The 19,512-nt window shown below is 49.2% G+C and overlaps 1 protein-coding gene across 3 annotated transcripts in view; it reads right to left on the bottom strand.

The window, feature by feature from the left end:
* Nucleotides 1-15,319, bottom strand: part of SCHIP1 (schwannomin interacting protein 1) — a 44,274-nt gene extending 28,955 nt beyond the window's left edge. Inside the window, exons 1-2 of one of the 3 annotated variants that reach the window (XM_064457893.1) lie at nt 15,248-15,319; nt 14,586-15,128 (exon numbers count right to left, since the gene is read on the bottom strand). In XM_064457893.1, coding sequence (XP_064313963.1) covers nt 14,586-15,110 — 525 coding nt within the window. In that variant the 5' untranslated portion in view covers nt 15,111-15,128; nt 15,248-15,319. Of the gene's footprint in view, nt 1-8,676; nt 9,023-14,585; nt 15,129-15,247 lie in introns of those variants that run through there. The other 2 variants (XM_064457897.1, XM_064457894.1) reach the window with 2 other exon arrangements.
* Between the last annotated feature and the right edge of the window lie 4,193 nt (nt 15,320-19,512).

Below are 19,512 nucleotides of genomic sequence, written 5' to 3'. Positions count from 1 at the left end.
GTCTGATGTCCGTAACTCCAAGCTTACTGACACAGCCTGGCAGAAATACACTCCTGGTTTTGGGGTCTACTTATACCATGCACGCAACTCTCCAGAAGTCAATAAGCCTTCAGAGAGGTTCAAACCCCTGCCTTGTCAAGATCAGGGGTTTTTGGAAGGATGAGATTACTGTGTGGGAACAAACCCAGGTCTATGTGAGTAAAGCCTGGCTCTTGCTTTAGGTTTGTTGTAAATTTTCAGCCTTTAAGAAAATGGATGCAAAGATGATTTTCTGAGTTTGACTCCCAACCCCACTGTTACTTGAGAAAGGAAAAAAAACAATCCTCTTGTGCTGCAGCAGTCTGTAGGTCAGAAAGCTGATTACACTTAATGGACATGGCACAGTTTGCAATGGATATCAGTTACAAGCTCCAAAAACAACACCATCGGCGATAAGACACCCCATCCCTGCCTGTTCCTGACACCACAGCCCTCCACAAGAGACTGCCAGGCTGCAAAACCAGTATTTAAAATAAGACATGAAGTTATACCCCTCGGTAGGGCAGGCACACTGAGCATGAGGCTGGAAAAAGCTAAAAATAACAGGATAAGCAAGGGTGGATCCCAGCTGAGCCTTATTAGTCATGGAGCGAGGGAGCCACGCAGGGCTGCTGCCTGGTGGCAGAGCAGCACCATATATGAGCAAGAGAAAGACTCTTGTCTCTTAAATCAGGTTTTTCCCCTCTCCTGTTCTGCCTCAGGCACTCTTTTCCTCTGAGCAGAGTTGCTCTGGCAGCCTCCAGCTTCTACTAATAATACGGAATATTGTTTTCTACAACTCTTTAAACAGAATAAAGATCATGGGTGATTCATTTTAGGGTGTCTGCTGGAATTGGACCAATATTGACAGACAGGCATGTGAGGGGTTTATTATAGGGTTTTGTTTTTTTTTTTACTTACACCACCTTTGTGTCAAAATTAGGCCTTTGAGTTGAGTGATGATGAAATCACTGATGGTGGAAGCATGCAGCAAAGGCAATGCTTGCTCCTGGGAAGATTAATTTGGATGAGCAGAAAGGGTAAGGTGCAACGTGCAGTGTTTAATCTTGGGATGAAGGCACAGGACAACAGAAGGATCAATAACCAAACTCAGCTCAGACTGGTGGGAACCCCCTCCAAGGCTGCTCTAGCAGCATTTGGCTGTACCAGCCTCACCGACCCCATTCCCCCCATCTTCTCCCTTGGTGTTAATTGTAATTACAGCTTCACACTGGTTCTGCCACGCTTCACCCAGTCAGCACCAAAACAAGCAGGGCCATCGCCTTGCCAAGGGGATACAAGCGACATCGTCCAGTCCCTCAGCCCAGCAGATGTGTAGCAGATGTGTAGCAGCTCTGTACCCATGCTCTGCTGCAGGCCGGTGGGTGCTGAGGGTACGTCTCAGGGCCACCTCACCCAAAGTCATACCTTTGCATGGCTTGTCCACCTGGACACCCCAGCCCAGCAAAGCGACCGCCTGCAGCTTTCCTGCACCTCAAATGTGAAAATTCCTGGGAGTGCTCAAAACACCTGGGAGGGGGGAGCAGGGAGCAGCACATCATCTCTGCACAGTGGGGCTGCATTTGCACACACTGGCTCCTTGTTCCTGAGGCCAAAATGCAGAGAATTACCATTTGTTCTCATGATAGGGGCTGCCTTCTGAGCTTCTCCAAGCATCACATTCATCCAAAACAGCATTCATCTCTCCAAGCCCCTTTTCCAGCAGAACTAATGCACACACAATGCGTTCAGGCTCCGTGTACTATTCTAATATCATTTTCAGTTTTGAACGGAATAAAGATAATTAAGCAGTGAAAAAAAGGTTTTAGTACTTCAACACTTGTGAAGACAAACAAGAAGTCAAATATGATGAGGAAAAGAGAACAGCACTGCAGATAAAACCCCTGCCTTGGCCCAATTTCAGCCCCTGCAGCTGGCCGGGGGAATTGGGGTACCCACGCCAACCCATGCCCTACCACACCTCTGCATTTAATGGTATATTGAACTTCTGCATTTAATGTCAGGGACATTAAATCCACCATCACACGCCTGAACTGCCAGGGTAGGCTGAGGCGGCTCTAGGACTAAGCCCTACCTTTTGCAAACAAACCCAGTGAGGTTTTTGCAAAGCTTCAGGAACTCCCCAGCAATGAGGTATCAGCACAACCTCTCAATATGCCATTAAGCAGAAGCTGTTTCTGGGCCTCAGACTCCCTCTACAGAGAAATTATGGTTTATATTTTTGGACTTTACAAAACTATCAGTCTGAAAGAAGCTGGGGAAAAAAATACAGAAAGAAAATGCTCAGGGAAGGCGTTTTCTTTCTGCTGCACATCATCTCTCTCCATCACCTCCTCTGGGAGCTGCAAATCCAGACCAGAGGGCTAATAAATGGCATTTTAACATGAAACCAGAGCAACAGCCAGGTAGGAGTCCTAGTTTGTAAACCAAGGAATCATAGTCATCCCTTCGCCAGCATCTCCATGCCAAGGAGCATCTCTGGAGAAAGCAGCTTGCATGGCCTCCCTGCTCACCTTCCCCTGGGCTGGCTGTGGTTCTCCTCTCAATCAGCTCTCTACTACACAAAGGTAAAATGCCTTTTGGCCCAAAGAGCTACTGCTGTAGGTCAGAAAAACTGCATGGTCTGTCCTCGCTCTTCACGGTGGCCAGCTGCTCCAGAGAAGTTGGCTTTGGCACCTGGCAGGTCACCCTTTGCGCAGAGCCACTGATGCACCAACCCGGAGAATGCAAAGCAGAGCGGTTTACAATAAATGCAATTATTTGGCATTTTGTTTGCCCTTGCTTGGGGTGGTGCTTCTGCATGTCTGGGGTGGCACAGGCTGTGCTGGAGCTTGCATCGGCACCCCATTTAGGGAGCAGAGCCCAGGTTTGGCCCAAAGGCCCCGGCACAGCTTGATTTTCAGGGGACAAAGGAGAAAGGGAACGGGAGATACCAAACACCTGAGCATGGGAGGAAAAAGAGATGGCAATGAGAATGCTAGCTGCTACAGCAAATCAATTACAGCTTAAAGTTATAAAATAAATTACCCCGGGTCTCAGGGTACTGCTTTGGGGGCAGAGGAGCCCTTTCCTTTGCCGCAGCTGGGTATTCTCCAAGGAATACTCATCACCGCACTGGAAACAGCAGCAACATGTCCAGGGTACTGGGATATTTCTGGTGGCCTTCACCGTGGAAAGTTTACTTTACCAGAAGCTGTTATTTCTCCACCAGACATGTGCTATGTTATTTGTTTACTAGCTTTCCTCCAAATACATTACTTTAACAAGCAAAAATACTTTTCATAAAGCTACAGTTACTACTTCAAGCTAGCTGGTGCTTTATCTCTGGGATGAAATGCTGTCCCTTGGGGCTCAAGGCAGGGACATCTGCAGGGTTGGATCCAGACCTCAAACTACTCCAGCCTTGATTCCAGTTCTGTTTGGTCCAGTGCAAAACACAAAAATAAGACTAATGAACACGTATACCTTAAGCAGTGTGTTATATTCTACAGGCAACGCTGGCGGCAGGCTCTGGACTCGTTCACACGTGGCTTCCTAAAGGCTCAGCCCTGCCCAGCCGCTGAAGCCCTCGGAAGAGTTTTTGGATACTGTAGCAGCTCTCCAGCATCTATTATTAGTATCAGCAGTTTCAATGATATTAACCTTCAGCTAATTCTATATCCAAATAATTTCATCAGTACGAAAGCGTACAGATAACAAGGTAGGAGGGACTGTGAACGAACTGCCGGAGAGGATGGGAGTTCAGAGTCATCCTGAAACGGCAGCGCAGCTCCCTAGAGACAACACAGCTTTCTGCTTCGTGTCAGACCAAGCCGTGCAGAGGGCTGGGATGTGGAATGGCAAGTAAAATATATATATATACACACACACATACGTATGTATGATGGTACTATCTGTAAAATGTGGGAAACCTTCATCCACATGTCTTATGGACAGCCTGGACTGATATTTTGGGGGAAACAGTTATAGAACCATAGAATGGTGTGGGTTGGAAGGGACCTTTCAAGCCCATCTAGCCCAACCCCCCAGCCATGAGCAGGGACGTCTTCAACTAGATCAGGCTGCTCAGAGCCCCGTCCAGCCTGGCCTTGGGTGTTTCCAGGGATGGGGCATCAACCACCTCTCCGGGCAACCTGTGCCAGTGTGCCACCACCCTCACTGTAAAAAATTTCTTCCTTGTATCTAAACTACCCTCTTTTAGTTTAAAACCATTACCCCTTGTCCTATTGCAACAGGCCCTGCTAAAAAGTTTGTCCCCATCTTTCTTACAAGCTCCCTTTAAGTACTGAAAGGCTGCAATAAGTGACCTCTCTCAGCCTTTCTTCGTAGCAGCGGTGCTGCAGCCCTCTCTCATCGTTTTTGTGGCCTCCTCTGGACCCGCTCCAACAATTCCACATCTTTCCTGTGCTGAGGACCCCAGAGCTGGGCGCAGCACTGCAGGGGGGGAGTCTCACCAGAGCAGAGGGACAGAATCACCTCCCTATAGTTCATCCAGGCTTTGTGCAGGGAAGAGGACTGGATAAGCTCCTGAGCAACCTTTTTGTGCAATTTAAAAATTATTAAACTATGGAAATATTAGCCATTTTGGTCATTTGAGGATGCATTTTAGAAGACTTCCATGAGAAGAGGCGGACAAGGCTGTACAAAGGTCTGGTCTGCAGGCACAGGCCCTGATTTTCATGTACTTTGCCCTTCCCAGAAGCAGACAACCGATAATGGTCCCGGAGGTGTTTTTTCAAGGCTACAGGATGTTTCCCTGCTGCTCCCAACAGCTCCCACGTCACCCTACAGAAGTAACAAGCTGGGAGTCTTCCTCCTAAGAAAAGGCCTCTTTCATCTTTGCAAGGCACAGCCAGAAGCTGACTTTATGATTTTCAACCTGAGAAATAACAGATGAGAAAGCAGAAGAAAGAAAAGGCCAGCTTGATTGTGCCAGGATATATGCTAAGCTATTGGGTATTATGCATTAATGCAAATGCACAGCATAGAGAATTCAGTAAGGAAAAATGATTCACAAATTAATTTTTTTTTAAACCACTAAGAACGGTTTATCATCAACCTCCTATCAGGCAATGGAGACAGAAGAGGATGGCCACACATGACTCAGGTACAGAATTCTGATATTTCCCCAAGTCCCTCTTTAATAAATTCAATATAGGAATTACATTAAATAAAAAGTTTAGATTAAATTTTTAATAACTCACTAAAAGCATTTCAATTCCCTATGGACTGTACAGACTAGCAGCTTTTGTATGCATAAAGAATTAAGCACTGTAATATAGTTCTTTTTTTTTGCGTTGCCGTCTACCAGCTGAGAGAAGATTAAATCTCAGCCCGGCACTTCCCTTTCCTCCCCAACCCTTCTGAACTGCAGCTATTTCCTCCAGCCCAGCCTAGCACTCGGATTTCATTTTAACAAAGCATGGACAAGCTGAAATAAATGGCCTTAGCACGATTTTCTCATTTAAAGGAGATCTGTAGATCACTGAGCAGGAAACTCAGACTGGTGCCATAAGTAAGATCTACCACTTCTGTGACGCAAATGACTCCATAGGCGCGACAGGGAAAGACGGAGTGCCCCAAAATGATACAAGTACTTGAAAAAGCTGGAAACCCTTGAGGAGAAGAGCGATTATGTAGCATCTCACGTCTAAGGCAACAACTGCAGATAATTGCAAGAGTGAAACTCATTTTCCACCGAAGCCATCAGCGCTTTGCTTACAGAAGCGGGATTGATTGCAGACCCAGGTTAGAGAGCGAGCTGAAGGAAGTATTTTCAAATCATTTAGTTATAGCTAAGGAAACTTCTCATGCAAAGGTGGAATTATTTGCAGATTTAACAGCCAAAATAGACCAAACCCCGCTGCTGGAGAAGTTACAGCCGCTCCTCAGCAGTGTTATTCTGCCCTGCACCTGCAATGTGAAGGCTGGGGGATGCCTTTCTGGGGGAGCAGCCCATAGCCACAGTGACTCACGGTCCGAGGTGGCCAGCCTTGAACAACACTAAACTGATCAGATGATGTGATTATTTTAAACAGCTATTTGCTTCAAAAAAGAAATACCTATAGTGAGACATTGGGAGAAACTGGGAAATCAGATTCCCTTCCAGTGGTGGTTACCCCAACTTCCGTAGCTTCACTTAGGAATTGTATACACACTCCCAACAGGCTTTCCCCTCAAAAAGTATCATAAAAGTCCATTTTCCCCACCAAATACAAAATGGTGCTCTTTTTAAACCTTTGGGCTGCACTGCTGCATCCTGGCCATGTGATAAGTTCAGTAATTTGTACCGCTAAGAGTATAAGTTTATTTGTTAAAATAGTTACCAAACTGAAGTCTCCTGACACAAGAAAGTTAATGTTTTATTTCACTAGGGGAAGTTGTACAGCATCCAAACACAAACTGGTTTTGGGGTCAGAAAGCTTATTTTACCTTCTCAAAGGCAGCTTAGCCAAAATATTGGCAAATGGTTTATTTCACATAAAAGTATATTCAAACTAGATCACACAGTGCAGGGAAGTTCACTTTGGCTTTCTGTGTATCCTTTGCTTTCTTAAGATGAGAGAACAATTCTCAAGTATGCCTTGCAAACCCACTTTCCATGTTTGTGCACAGACGTCTGTGCGCCGAGCTGCCTGCCCATGCATGGGCACAGCGAGTAAGTAGCGTGAGAGCGTGCCATGGCTCTGCCTGCCCATCACAGCGACGCATCATGCCGCCCTTCCAGCCCTGCCTGCACACGGGCAGTGCACGCTCACTGCTATTGCTCCCTGTCCTACAGGCACTGAAAGTCGAGGTGCTCCTTCCCCTGATAACAGAAGTTATGCTGGAGAACAGGACGCCCATGTTCACTAGAAGAGGAGAGGCAGCAGTGTCAGAAACACGCAGGGAGCAGAGGACTGGGCTCTGGTGCACACAGCAGGCACACAAGCTTTAGGTGGCATCTCCACTCTGGAGCAACTCATATCAATGCTACACGAACAACATCAAGGAGCTATCTGAGGCACACCATGAAGCAGTATGGATTGGTTCTGCCCAGAAAATCTCTCTCTAGATGCTGTTTACAATACTAGATAATCACAGGAATGTTGCTTGGCTCAGGTCTCCAAGCGTACCTACCTTTGCAGGAGACGGGGACCCAGCTTTACACCACCAAAATTAATTTTACTGGTCTTTTTGCTGTTAGGAGTAGGAGAAATGACACCCTGAATGCAGCCAGAACCCATCTCTGACTTTCTTTACAGCTCTTATGCCACAGAATTATTTGAAGAATAACCAAGTGTTGCACTTGATTTTGCAACCAGCAGCCAGTTAATGCAAAACCGCCCTAAATCCAGGAAGAGAGAAATAAGGAAATAAATCACAACAATTCTTGCTGTCCGTATCACTGCTAAGCCAATCCTGCTGTTCATACAAACACACTTGGTAAGGTTTTGGGGGTATTTGGAGTATTATTTAAAATATTTAAATACGGAGTTTCAGCAGACATGCCTGAGGCCCCTGTGCAACAACTACGACCATTAGCTTTGGAGTTGAAGATGGTCCTGCCCTACAGATGCAGGATCACGAAAGGGGCAGAGACTTCTCCGTGACAGACCCAGGACCACTTGCCTGCCTGCCCGCCTACCCACTGTGCGGGGCCGATGCCGGTGGGGCAGGAGGGGCTGCTCTGTGCTCAGCAAATCACCGCTTGCCATTCCAGCTCCCTCAGCAATCTCTGCCTGGTCAGACTTCAACCCTATCACTTTCTGCTTGTTACGTTTATTTTATTACCTTTTCTGTGTGCCCGTGAGAGTTTGAGGGCCTGGTGAGTTTAATACTTGTTCCTGAAAGGCTTTGTCAGCAGCAGCTCTGGCAGTCAGTGCTGGGATGGAGCTAGCCTGGCTTTCGAGTACTCCTTGGTAGATCTGCAATGTAGTTTGAGTTGCAGTTTCTCTTCAGATGGTTTTTAAATACCCTCTTGCCTATAATTTCTCTCTCCACATACAGCATTATTTTCCCTAGTGCCAGGTGTTACAGACACCCCATCCTACTCCACTGCCAGGCAGAGCGCAACCGCAGTAACTGCTGTCCTTCAGTAGTAAAAATAACAGGTTTTACACAGCACAGGTCAATTCTGAGAATTAACAACCACGACCCTTGCATTTATCACACCCAATATGCAAGAAACAGATGCGTAAGTACATAATTATTATCCTATCAAATAAGTGTTACTGCTGCCCACTGCGATTTCAACCCAAGATACTCATTTAGGTTTAAGTGGGAATTTGAAAGTATTAGTGAAGGCGCAGAAGGGGAGAGGTACAGAGCTCCAGACTGCACAATTCCTCAATTTCAAGATTACACCAACAAAATTATGTTCTGAGACGATCAAAATTGCGACTTGCATAAAGGCTCACTTCTCTCTTTGGAAATCTTTAGCATTTGCTACTTACTATATCCAATACCAAAAATACTCTCTTAAAATATACTCACTGGCCTTATATAGCCAGCAGCACAAATAGCACTCTCCGGTATTGCGTACAAGCACTTTGAAGGGAGATTTACCATTGCCTGCAATGCAATTAGCAGTAGAGCAACCCAACTTTCTCAGGTTTTTTTGGTGGTTTCCATATCCCGTATGAACCATTCACTTACCAATCGACTGGGAAGCACTGCCAGCTTGCTGGGGTCCATCACACAGAGGAATTCGCATAATAGTAATACCCAGGTAAAGGAGAATCATTCATCAAGAAAGAATCCGTATGCTGTCACCCCATGTATTTAGCACTTTCTTTAATGAAAGGCTCTGCAGCAGCAATGGAGATAAAGTTTTTGCTCAAGATTATTAATCACGGGCATTTTGCCTGGCCCAGTTTCAGAAGCAGCAAACATACATCTTTCCCATCTATGTAATTACCAATGCTCTCCAAGCAACAAGCATTTTAGAGTACCTATAGATGTTTTCTTAGCTTAACAACATTGCACACTTTGGCAGAATCATTAATATCTCGCCAGCCTCATCTAACCTTTGAGCTGGGTGGAAAGTGGCCAAAGTACAGTGCTGCTTTGATCCATCCACAGGAGAACACAGCAGCGGTACATCGCTCACTGTGATACACCCCCGCAGGTCCCACGTGCCCAGGGACACTGGAGGCACGCTGGCACAAAGCAAACACAAACCTCTGGTTTGACGGAAATGACAGTATTTTCCACAGCTAAAAGGTTTGTTTTTCATATCAGCTAAGCCTTAAAACAAACTGCCCCAAAGAACCTCTCTCATCACTACTTTGACTTTCTTCAGTTGCCCGATGCAGAGTTAAATGGTCATATTGAACAGGTGAAAGAGCCATCAGGTGAAGAGAGAAGCTCTTGCCGGGCCTCTACACTGTAGGAATGACAGAAATGCAATTTCCTGCAAGCCGGAAGTTTGATTTTGAAAATCAAGTGTGTCAGAAGTTAATGCACCGACAGTTCTTGTCTGGGGAAAATTGATTTCAGGCATTAAAGCCCTGGCTGATACTCCCCGCTCCCAACACTTGCAGCCAAGACAACATCAAACATCATCTAGGGATAAAGAACCTAACACTTTAAGCAAGCTCAGTCAAGCAATTATTACTTATTTTAAGTGAGAACAAATTCACTGCAAATCTTCAAGTAAATATTTGCTCTCTAAATGCTAGGGACAACACATTGAGGTAGACCAAAGCTTTGCAACATGCAACACCAAGGCTCTGCGCTTGATCCTGGCCTGCGTTCCCAACAGCCCTACTACACTGATACTCTCGCAGGGCTTTAATCAGCACCTGTCAGGCACAGAAGCATCGTTGCTTGCTCCGTTCCTCTATTCCCCCTCACCTACGTGGTCTGCCATTTCTCCTTCCACCATGGCTGCTCTGACCCAGCTCTCCCTTCAGAGCTGCCCTCATCAAAAACAGACCCCTGCCCATGGCCAATTATTTAAAGATTTAATCCTGCACTGTAATATATACTTTGAATTAATCTCAAATTTCAGCAGCCATGAGAGGAGACACCAATAAAGCCACCAGCAGACGAAGGTATTTACATGGTCCATAACTTCCATCCTACTAGCTTTTGGCACCTCCTGTGTGAGCCCTTAAAGCCTTTCGCAGAGGTCTCCAACTGTTTTAAAATGCAAACCTAAAACTTTTCCAACCTACAGATAGAGAATTTAAGATTGCCACTGACAGCTCTCGTTGCTCTTTGCTGCCTTTCACGGTCTTCCTCAAAGCAGTTGGCAAACCTCCGCGGGCAGCCGGCCACTGACCAAACACAGCTCTGAGTGAAGCAGGAGAACCGTGCCCACCTCTACTAACTCAAGACAGCCTCAAGGACCAAACGAGTCAGAAGGAAAGAAACTTAACTTCCTAACACACTGCAAATGCACGAGCCCCCATGCCAGAGGGTAAGTTATGTGTCTGGGCAGACGGTGCTTCTGTGCTATCTATGTACTGCCAAAGGTACCAGATAATGGGCATCTATCTGTCTTGACAGTGTATGTAGGAATATTTTAGTGATGAAAAGGGAAAACACAGGCTCCAGTGCACTCTTACCTATATAGGAGGCTTCTGCAGAAGACCTGGAGGCTGCAGGGATGAGCTTTTATCGCCACTGCCTGCAATAAGCCTACTTTGTGGGCAGCAAAATTCATTCAGTAGTGTCATCCATCTACTGACTGTCACAAGCACCCGAGTGTCTTTACAGGGATGAGTCGGCTGGCTGAGCCATTTCCTCTCCTGCAAGTGTTTTTTTAATCGACTGTGGAATTTCCAGATATTATTTTCAGCAAATACATCCTATTGATTGTAATTTCCATCCTCAGAGATGCAATGGAAAGAATATTAGAACCATTAACACTGATTTGGATTTTATTAGAGCCATTAGTGAAACAGCAAGCAGAGCGCCGTTGCTTCCTAAGCACCTCGACAACTCCTAAGCACCATAAATCATCTCATGGCACATTTGTTACCACTTCAGATGCAGCCAGGAGTTGAGCAAAGGGAAAAAAATGTGGGAGGCAGTCTTCCCACAGCTGGGTGATGAGATTTGTCCAAGCATCTTTTTGACAGACCTTATAAGCACAAACTGCCTCCAGAAAAGATGTCATTTGCTCTCTTAGGTAGATGTCCAGCAGACTCAAGAGCCATCTAACACAATCCACTGGGCTTGCAGGCAGCTTATCTGCCCAACTGCAGCTCCAGAAACAGTCATTTCGCCCGTACTCGGGGAGGAAGAAGGAAACATCCTCCATTTCTAGACATCCTCTTCCCATAGGTACCTGATCCACATGAACCCTCCCAAAGCCACCAGACCCATGCAGCATTAGGGACTTGGGTGGTACTACAGCAAGCCCACATCTTGAGAACAACCTGCCCATGGACGTGGCATGGCCAGGATAGACAGACCTGCAGCCCAGCATCTCCAGCACGGCTGCTCCTGTGGTTCTCTCACCAGCATCATTTAACAGGGCTGCTGACACCAAGCAGAAGTTGCCATCCTCTTCCCAAATGCTCCTGGTAGGAGCTTCTCAGCCACCGTTATCCTGTCTGTGAGCTGAGGAATCAGCCTTGGTCCTCATGTCTCGTCTGTGTTGCATGATTGCATCTGGAAGCTAAACAACCATTCCCACGGAATGAATATTCACTTCCTCTGACCTTCCCAGCGACTTTGGGCAGATCTCGGCATGTACAGATGTGACCAAAGGTCCCTCTTCAGCTTAAATGCTTTATCTAGTCCAGCTGCAGCCCTCCCAATCCCTCCTTGCATTTCAGCCCAGATCTTCCTTGCCTAGAAGACCTCCTAAAACCATGTTAGCGTTTCCTTAGAAGTCTGAATTTCCTTTTCCTGTGACTCCAGCCTGACCAACACCCCTCAGCAAGGATTCAGTGCAGGTCACTGAAGGCTTGCAAGGACTCAGCACAGGTCACTGCAGCTTGCTGGTCACCAGAAACTCCCGAAACCAGCTTCAGACACTGCCAGCGAGGGACAGGAGGCAGCGGCAAGAGCAAGCAGGGCTGCTCTCCCAGCACCACGTCTGACATGATGGTGAGGAGTGCAGCACCAGCCAGGCTGCAAAGCTGAGGCCAGACGGAGCCAGGACAGATTACTCCTATCCCAGTGCGGTAGCCTCTGCCCTGCCTTCTGTTGGAGCAAGATAAACAGCAATTAAATATAGGTACTGACAGTGGAAAGAGCTCTCTGTTCCTCTAATTTCATAGGAGTTGCTCAGGACTTTATTTTTCTTAATAGAACATCTATGCTGGATTCCTGGTAACATAAAGCAGCCCAAGAAACACTTCCACTCAGAGCAACAGCTGCTTTCACATCACATCCCTAGTGACAAGATCATTTTAATATATACCAGCCAAGGCCTAATAATACTGAAATTTCCCTTTTCCTAATATTCTCCTCTGCTAGCAGTTGGAGCAAGCTAGTCCATCTTCTCTGTAGTTGCTTCCTGGCTGATTTCACTTCATGATTTTCATGTTTACAAACACTTGGGCTTCCAGCAGGGCAAGGCAAGGTTTTGTTATAAATAGCAAGATACTGAACCACAGGAAAATGTCAGGGGCAAGATTAAAAAAAAAAAAGAAAAAGAAAAACAAACCCAGAGATTTTTCTCTTCAGTCTGGTTTTAGTGAGGCTTGAAGGTACTGAGTCTCTGCAGCTTGTGGGGCATAGGTCTGAGTGCTACAGAAAGCCCAAACCACGCAATAGGGGACAGTGGTACCACGGGGAGCATCACACACCTCTGAGCTGGCCAGGAGGCAAAATGCGTCTTCCCAGCAGGGTCTGGGCTGCTGTCAACAGCTCCTTCCCTTCCCCCCAGGTGAGAAACGGAATACCCCCTCCTCTTCCTAGTGCACCAGGGGAAGGGGAATCCTGTCATCACAGGAGTGAAGACGAAAGCAAACCGAAAGCCGCCTTGTTCAGGTGCCTCCAGAACTGCTGGTTGGGTGGAGGGTTAAGGAAGGAGTCTCTCCAGGGCCACATACAGTGAAAAACTGATGCCTGCACAGCAGGAAGCTCCAGTTGCTTGTGAGTCTAAGAGGACTGAGCTCAGCCCTACCCATGGGGGGCGTTCTCAAGGTGCTGGGCTGCTCGATGCCCGAAGCCAGGCACTCATTGTGGCTCAGCCTGGCTCCATGCACTGCTGAGGAGCACCTGGGTGCTTGTGCTGCACGGCACAACCTGTAAACCCCAACTCTGGGGCAGGACAAGTCTGGGCGTGAGGCAGCCGTGAATGCCTTATAGTGCCTTTGTGCTCCGGAAGGATGGAGGAGGAAAATCCTTACAGAGGTGAACAGGCAAAATTCCTTAGGTGACACCTCACCTGGTTAAGCACATACCCAGAGGCAAAGAGTTTCCAGCACTGCTGATGCTGCCAGCAGCTCAAGGCAGCAAGAGTTTATCAGATAACGCTGCAGAAATAAGCTCCCAAACCACAAAAATGAGCCTTTTTTTTTTTTTTTTAGGGTGAGCTTCTGCACAAATGACTGTAATTAAGGATGTTACCTGTCAGTTCCTCAGGGCACTGCGGCTACAATGTTCGGGCTTTGGAAAAAGTATCCTGCGCAGCAGCTGTCCCGCTCCTCTATCAGCTTATTTATCATAACCAGCACCCACCCATATTTCTCACCAATTAGTTGTAATTCAAGGATTTCGGGGGAAATCCCCACCTCCCCGAGCCAGATGACTTCACAGGAAGTAAGGGGATAGAATGCCTTAAAAAAAAAAAAAAGGATAAAAAAAAATCAAGCATGCCAGCGGCGAGGCTGCAGGGCGTGGGTGGTGAGGCACACATCTCTCATCACGTGTGTCATCAACATCCGAGGGCTCCTGCAGCGGTTTCAGGAGATTTTGTAGATTCCTTTTAATTCATACATTATGGAAGAGTCTCAACCGGTGCGGTGTCACAAGCGCGTGTGCAGTGCTTGTTCATCTAACCATCGCTGCGTCTCAGAAGTTACATACAATTTCTAAAACACTCTGTAAATAACACGACCGCGTAACAATTTACAGGGTTTCCTGTAAAAACACGTTTGGGGGTGTCATCTTGGCTAACACCAGGTTCTCATCACCATCCCTTACGAAAGGGGAGGTACACCCCTAGTCTGCCGCTGCCCCCCGCCAGCAAGAACGGTGCTATTCCTCAGCCTCTCCCGGGAACGCCGCCTCCGAGGCGGCCCAGCCGTACGGAGGCACCTCGCTCCCGCCGGGCACCGGCACCAGCTGCTGCCCCATCCCCGGAGCCACGGGGGCGACGGCAGGGCAGCCGCCGCTGCCCGAAGATGCTCCGGAAAGTTACCTCCTCCAGCCCCCCGCTTCCCGGGAGTCACGGCCGTGCCGGCGTGGGGGGCGCTTACACCCCCCACCCCCCCAAGCGCGACCCCACGCCGCCCCCAGCGCCACCGGCTGCCGGTCCCGGGCGAGGGCATCCCCCAACTCGGTCCCCCCGCTGCCCGCCAAATCCAGCTCCCCCGGCGGAGCCCCCCACGGCCGCAGGGCGAGCCGCGCCCGCCGCCCGCCCTCCCGGCCCGACTCACCGAGGCGGGGTTGGCCCGCTGGCCGCGCTCCTGCTCCCGGCACTGCAGCCCCGCCAGGTGCCTCTCCAGGGCCGCCCAGTCCATGGCCGGTGGCTGCGGTTCTCGCGGGGGCTGCGCCCCGCCGCCCCGCCGCGCCCGCCGCCCGCCCGGCCCCGCCGCCCCGCCGCGCCGACGCTCCTGCGGGGGCAGCGGCGGCGGGCGCTGGTGCTGGTGCGGCCGCGGGCGGGCGGCGGCGGGGCGGCGGGGCGCGGCGGCGGCGGCGGCGGCGGAGGGAGAGCCGCTCCGGCGGGCGGGCGCGGCGCGGCAGCGGGCATCGCCGGCGGGGCAGCGCGGCGGCTCCCGGCGCGCCGGCGGGGAAGGCAGGTAGCCCCCGTCCTCCTCCTCCTCCTCCTCCGAGTCCTCCAGCGCCGCCAGGTCCAGGCTGCTGGGGGACGGCGAGGACTTGCCCTCCGAGCACGGCGTGGCTTTGCTGGAGTTGGACTCCGAGCTGGAGCGGCTGCTGCCGGCGTCGCTCCCTAAATCCATCCCATCCTCCCGGGAGTCCTGCCGGAGAGAAGCGAGAGGTGCCGCGTCAGAGAAACCGGGACCGGCCCTGCCCGCCGGGCAGGGGAACCGCCGGCCCGGGGCGGGCCGCCCGCCTCGCCGGGGCCGCCCCCGCGCACCGGAGCCGCCGCTGCCGCCGCCGCGGGGCGGCCCCGGGTCGGGCGGGCGGGAGGCGGTGGCCCCCGGCTCGCAGCGCCCCCCGCGGGCGGAGCCGGGAGAAGCGGGGGGCGGTGGGAGGGGAGGGGGCGGCGCTCCCCGCTGCCGCCGCGGGGGGAGCCGGCTCCGGGCGCCACGGCGGCGGCTGCCCCCGGGCCGGCCCCCTCCGCAGGCTGGGCTGGCTGCGGGGCGGGCAGCGCGGGGCCTCGCCTCCCAGCGGGAAAGGCGCCTGTGCCGTGGGGATACAGCTCCCGGGGGCGAAAAATCGCTTGGCAAGGGGGGGTGGTGTCGGCACCTCCCGGCACCGCTTTGCGTCAGGCTCAGGGTGCCCGCGTGTGCGGGGAGGCTCGGCTGTGATTTACCACGCGAGCGGCGTCCTGCACCCCGCACCCCCGCGGGCCGACAGGCGCCCGTTACAGATGACCACCTCTCGCTCGCATCAATTTCTTTCCTTTCTTTGGTAGTATTTTAAAATAACTACTTAAGAAAGGCCCATGAATAACTCTACTAACAAACGTAATTTAATTTATACATTCTGGGTCACTGAAGCCACCTTCAACATGCAAACGTTCCCACTCCAAAATTCATTTAAAGAAGACCTTTTAATGTTGCGTGGCCGAAATCGAGAGCATTAATCAAACTGAAAAGCACCTTCAGTGCGGTCTTTGGGAGACGCGGCAGCACCCGGCTGGCTTCTGAGCCTCGGGTGGCAGATACCTACAGAGACCCAACCCAGCACATGCAGTGGGGGAGAATATAGGGGATGGTAAACTTCTTACAGCCCTGGGGTCTGGCAGAGGGAGAGCCAGGAACTGGTCTTAATTATAATTAAGTTCAAACATTTAATTGGATTGAGAGTTTATTTTTTGGCAGAAATAGGGAAAGAAGTGTAAGAAACACATCTGTAAGGTTGTGTGGGGTTTAAAAATATCCTGCTGGTGTGATGGTGAGGGCGATGCCAAGCTCCAACGCGCACCGGAGCATGCACATAGCACAGACACCCAGTGTGTGTGTGTACTGGCCTAGGGTGGCAGCGCTGGGGGGATCTGTCCTCCAGGGTTCCCTGCTCTGGTAGCTGGTGCCCTGCCTGCATCAGGCAGTCCAGCCTGGGCTTGTCAGTTCTTCCAAACAGGGTAAAGGGAGGAGGGGAAGGAGGGAAACATCTGCAGCCGGTTAACTGCTGGGACTTTTGATCTCATTGCTATGCAGCTGTTCATCCCGCGGAGATGACAGACCTGCACCGGAGGAGCAGGGAGAGGATATGCCCATGCTGATGACGCTGACTGTGGTGATGAGTGTTACTCGACGTTCCTCTCTCTGGCAGCAGTGACCAAGTGCCATGGAGGATCATGGTTTCAGTCCCAGGAACTCATGCCAGGTACCAAGAAACCAACAACATGAGGCAGAAAGTAAAGAGATTGGTGTAACCTGTCGGGAGCCAGGGCACAGACTTGGGCTGAAACATTTTAGGTGTCATGGAGACACCTGCTTTTCTCCCATGTAAGGGTGCCCCATGGGGTGGGAGACCCTGGCTCCTAGCCACAGCTTGGGAGGGATAAAATGGGACTATGATACATGGCAAAATGCGGCTTATTTGGCCAAGGTGATACTAAACTCTCTGCTTAAGTGTCTCTGTCAGGTGCTCTCCAGGTGACTGGCACAGATTAACCCAAATTATTCTCATGTTAACCAAGAGCAGCCATGTTCAAGGCTGCATCCCTCCTCCCTGCTCAGGCCCTGCTTGCCTCCCAGGCTGCTGGCACTTGTGGTTGGCACTCATAAAATTAGTAGCTGTGCAAAATGCAGTTTTAAAAGTCATTCCAGCAAATAATAGGAGGGAGCAAGAGTTAAGCCTTGATCCTGGAAATGGATTATATTGGCAAAAGCTTTTACCAGTTGCACACCTGTAAGATTAGGAGGGGGATGGCATTTGACGTACTTTCCAGGGTCTAATTCTTTATTTGAGTGTATTTTAATATCACCATCACCCTAAGAAGTGAATATCTGCTGAGCAAAGCGGAGCAGCTGCCTGATTGGTTCCACTCTGGCAGTCCCAGGCTGCGGAAGGCTTTATTTATAGGATTTCATGGTGTGCCTGATTGATTAGGACGATTTCTTTTCTTCGATGCGATGAGTGCATTGATAACATCTTGTGGAAGATGAGAGAGCTCCCCTCCTGCGTAGCACATTGAATTTCCCAGTGCAGCGCCAGTCTGCGGTGTCCAGAGGGGTGTGATATGGGTGGTGGTCACCTCCCATTGCAAATTTGCCTGTTCTGGGTGGAATAAGGTTATTTCAGCCGCTGTGATCATCATTCAGCCCAACAGAGTTGACTCCCCAGCACTGTTTTTCCATACTGCCACAGTTTGCAAATGCCAGCCTGCCACCCTGTCTTCAAACAATGGCATTCTTCATGAGGTTAACAAGAATACACGTTTGATGATTTTCTAATTTTATCTTTTTTTTATTCCTTTTTTTTCATTGCAAACAGATGCAATAATTTTTAATCTTGAAGTAAGCCCTCTACATTTCTAATTATATATGGAGAGTATATTTCCACTCGACCCTTTCTAAGAAGAAACCAGATATTGTTATTCAAAACACATATGTAATTTCTCTCTTTTACAAGCCTACATCAAATAGGTTGCTTCTCCAACGCAATGAAAAACTTGAAATTCGTATGAATTTTAGAGGGTGAAGAGTGTGAACACAAGCCCTTGTAGATGAAAGTAAGTGCTTTACAGTTATTTTATTCAGTGCAAAGGAGGCTTTAATACAAACAAGGCATGTTGAGTTTATTCTGAAACAGAAATATATCCTAAAAATAAGATACTACTTTCATTGGATGAATGCAGGGCTGTTTAAAAAGCCAGTTTGCTTATTATCGTAAGCTATTAAATTTATTTCATTTTGGTACTACTCTAACCCCATTCTAAAATGTGTTCCACGTGAATGCTCTCTCTCCTGTGAAATTGCTGAAGCTTTTGGGGTGGGGAAGGAGAAAGACAGGGAAGCAGGGAAGTCGCAACCACCCTCAGGCTGCCTCCTTCTGGCCTCCACAGACATCATCCAAATATGCAAGTACAAGAACATCTCCGCCAGCTGGGTCTTCATCTCACCTACCATTCAGCACCCTCATTTCCACCCTGAGCTCCCAAACCTAAGGCACCCCCGCACAGGACATGCTGACTGATGCAGGTGATGAGAAATGAGTAGAAGACCACGTAGACCATCTGCTCCAGAACACTGTTGAGTTCCTGGCATCAGTCAGTCCTCAGATAATTACTCAAGGCAGCAGCTAGTGATGGCTTTAAGCACACTCAGTAGCTAATGCTGACATTTGATCTGATATTTTTTAACAGAATGCTTTTGGATTGTGACTTTTTAAAAAGTTTGGATTTTTTCCCAGCTTTGAAAGCCTCTCTTTCCTGCCAGGCTCATTGATTTAGTCTCTCCAGAGTGCTTTCTCTGGAGAGAAACCTAACCAGAGGATCTGCAGGTGGGCTAGTTCAGTTTGGGCTGAGCTGTAAGGGGTGAGGACAAAACTGCATCCTATGGGTACTTTCGGTTGAAACGGGACTGTGTTCCTTATAGCAAACGGGTTTGCTGCTTTTACCTGTGCAGCCTGGAGCCCACTTAGAACCCCAGATTAGACCCACAAATGGTCCAAGGAAACTGTGCATTTACCTTAAGAGTCTGGCTGGGGTTTCTGGGAGGATTACTCATTAATTGACTTCCACGCAGAGTTGGGCACCGTCATTATACAGGTGGGGACTTGCCAGGGAAATGATGCTGACCTACATGCCCTGAGATAGTACAGGAATGTGCGGTTTCCTCCGAACGCAAAGAATTTGTGCTTCCCACTACCCTAGAAAGGAAAAGCACTGCTCTGAGATCAATGCACATCTCCTTTTCCCAGTACAAGACTTCTGTAAGTATTTCTGGTTTTTGTCATCCCATGGGCGGGAGAAAGGCTGTCAGCATTTGCCTGGAATCTGCGTTGGATCCCAACACACACACAAGTGAGCATGGGCCTCCAAACATTGGATGGACAATATACTCTCTGGCCCCTAAACTGGCCATTTTTATTCAGGAGATTTTTTTCACCCATTCCCCTTCCACAAATGTTTTCTGCCACACATTTTGTGGGTCTGTCTTGCTGAACTTGCTGTGGATGTATTCTAATCTTTCATTACAAATAATGCATCTGCCAGCTTTTGCATAAAGT

Source organism: Phalacrocorax carbo, chromosome 7, assembly GCF_963921805.1.
Source record: "Phalacrocorax carbo chromosome 7, bPhaCar2.1, whole genome shotgun sequence".
Classification (NCBI taxonomy): domain Eukaryota; kingdom Metazoa; phylum Chordata; class Aves; order Suliformes; family Phalacrocoracidae; genus Phalacrocorax; species Phalacrocorax carbo.
This window is presented reverse-complemented; position numbering and strand designations above follow the sequence as displayed.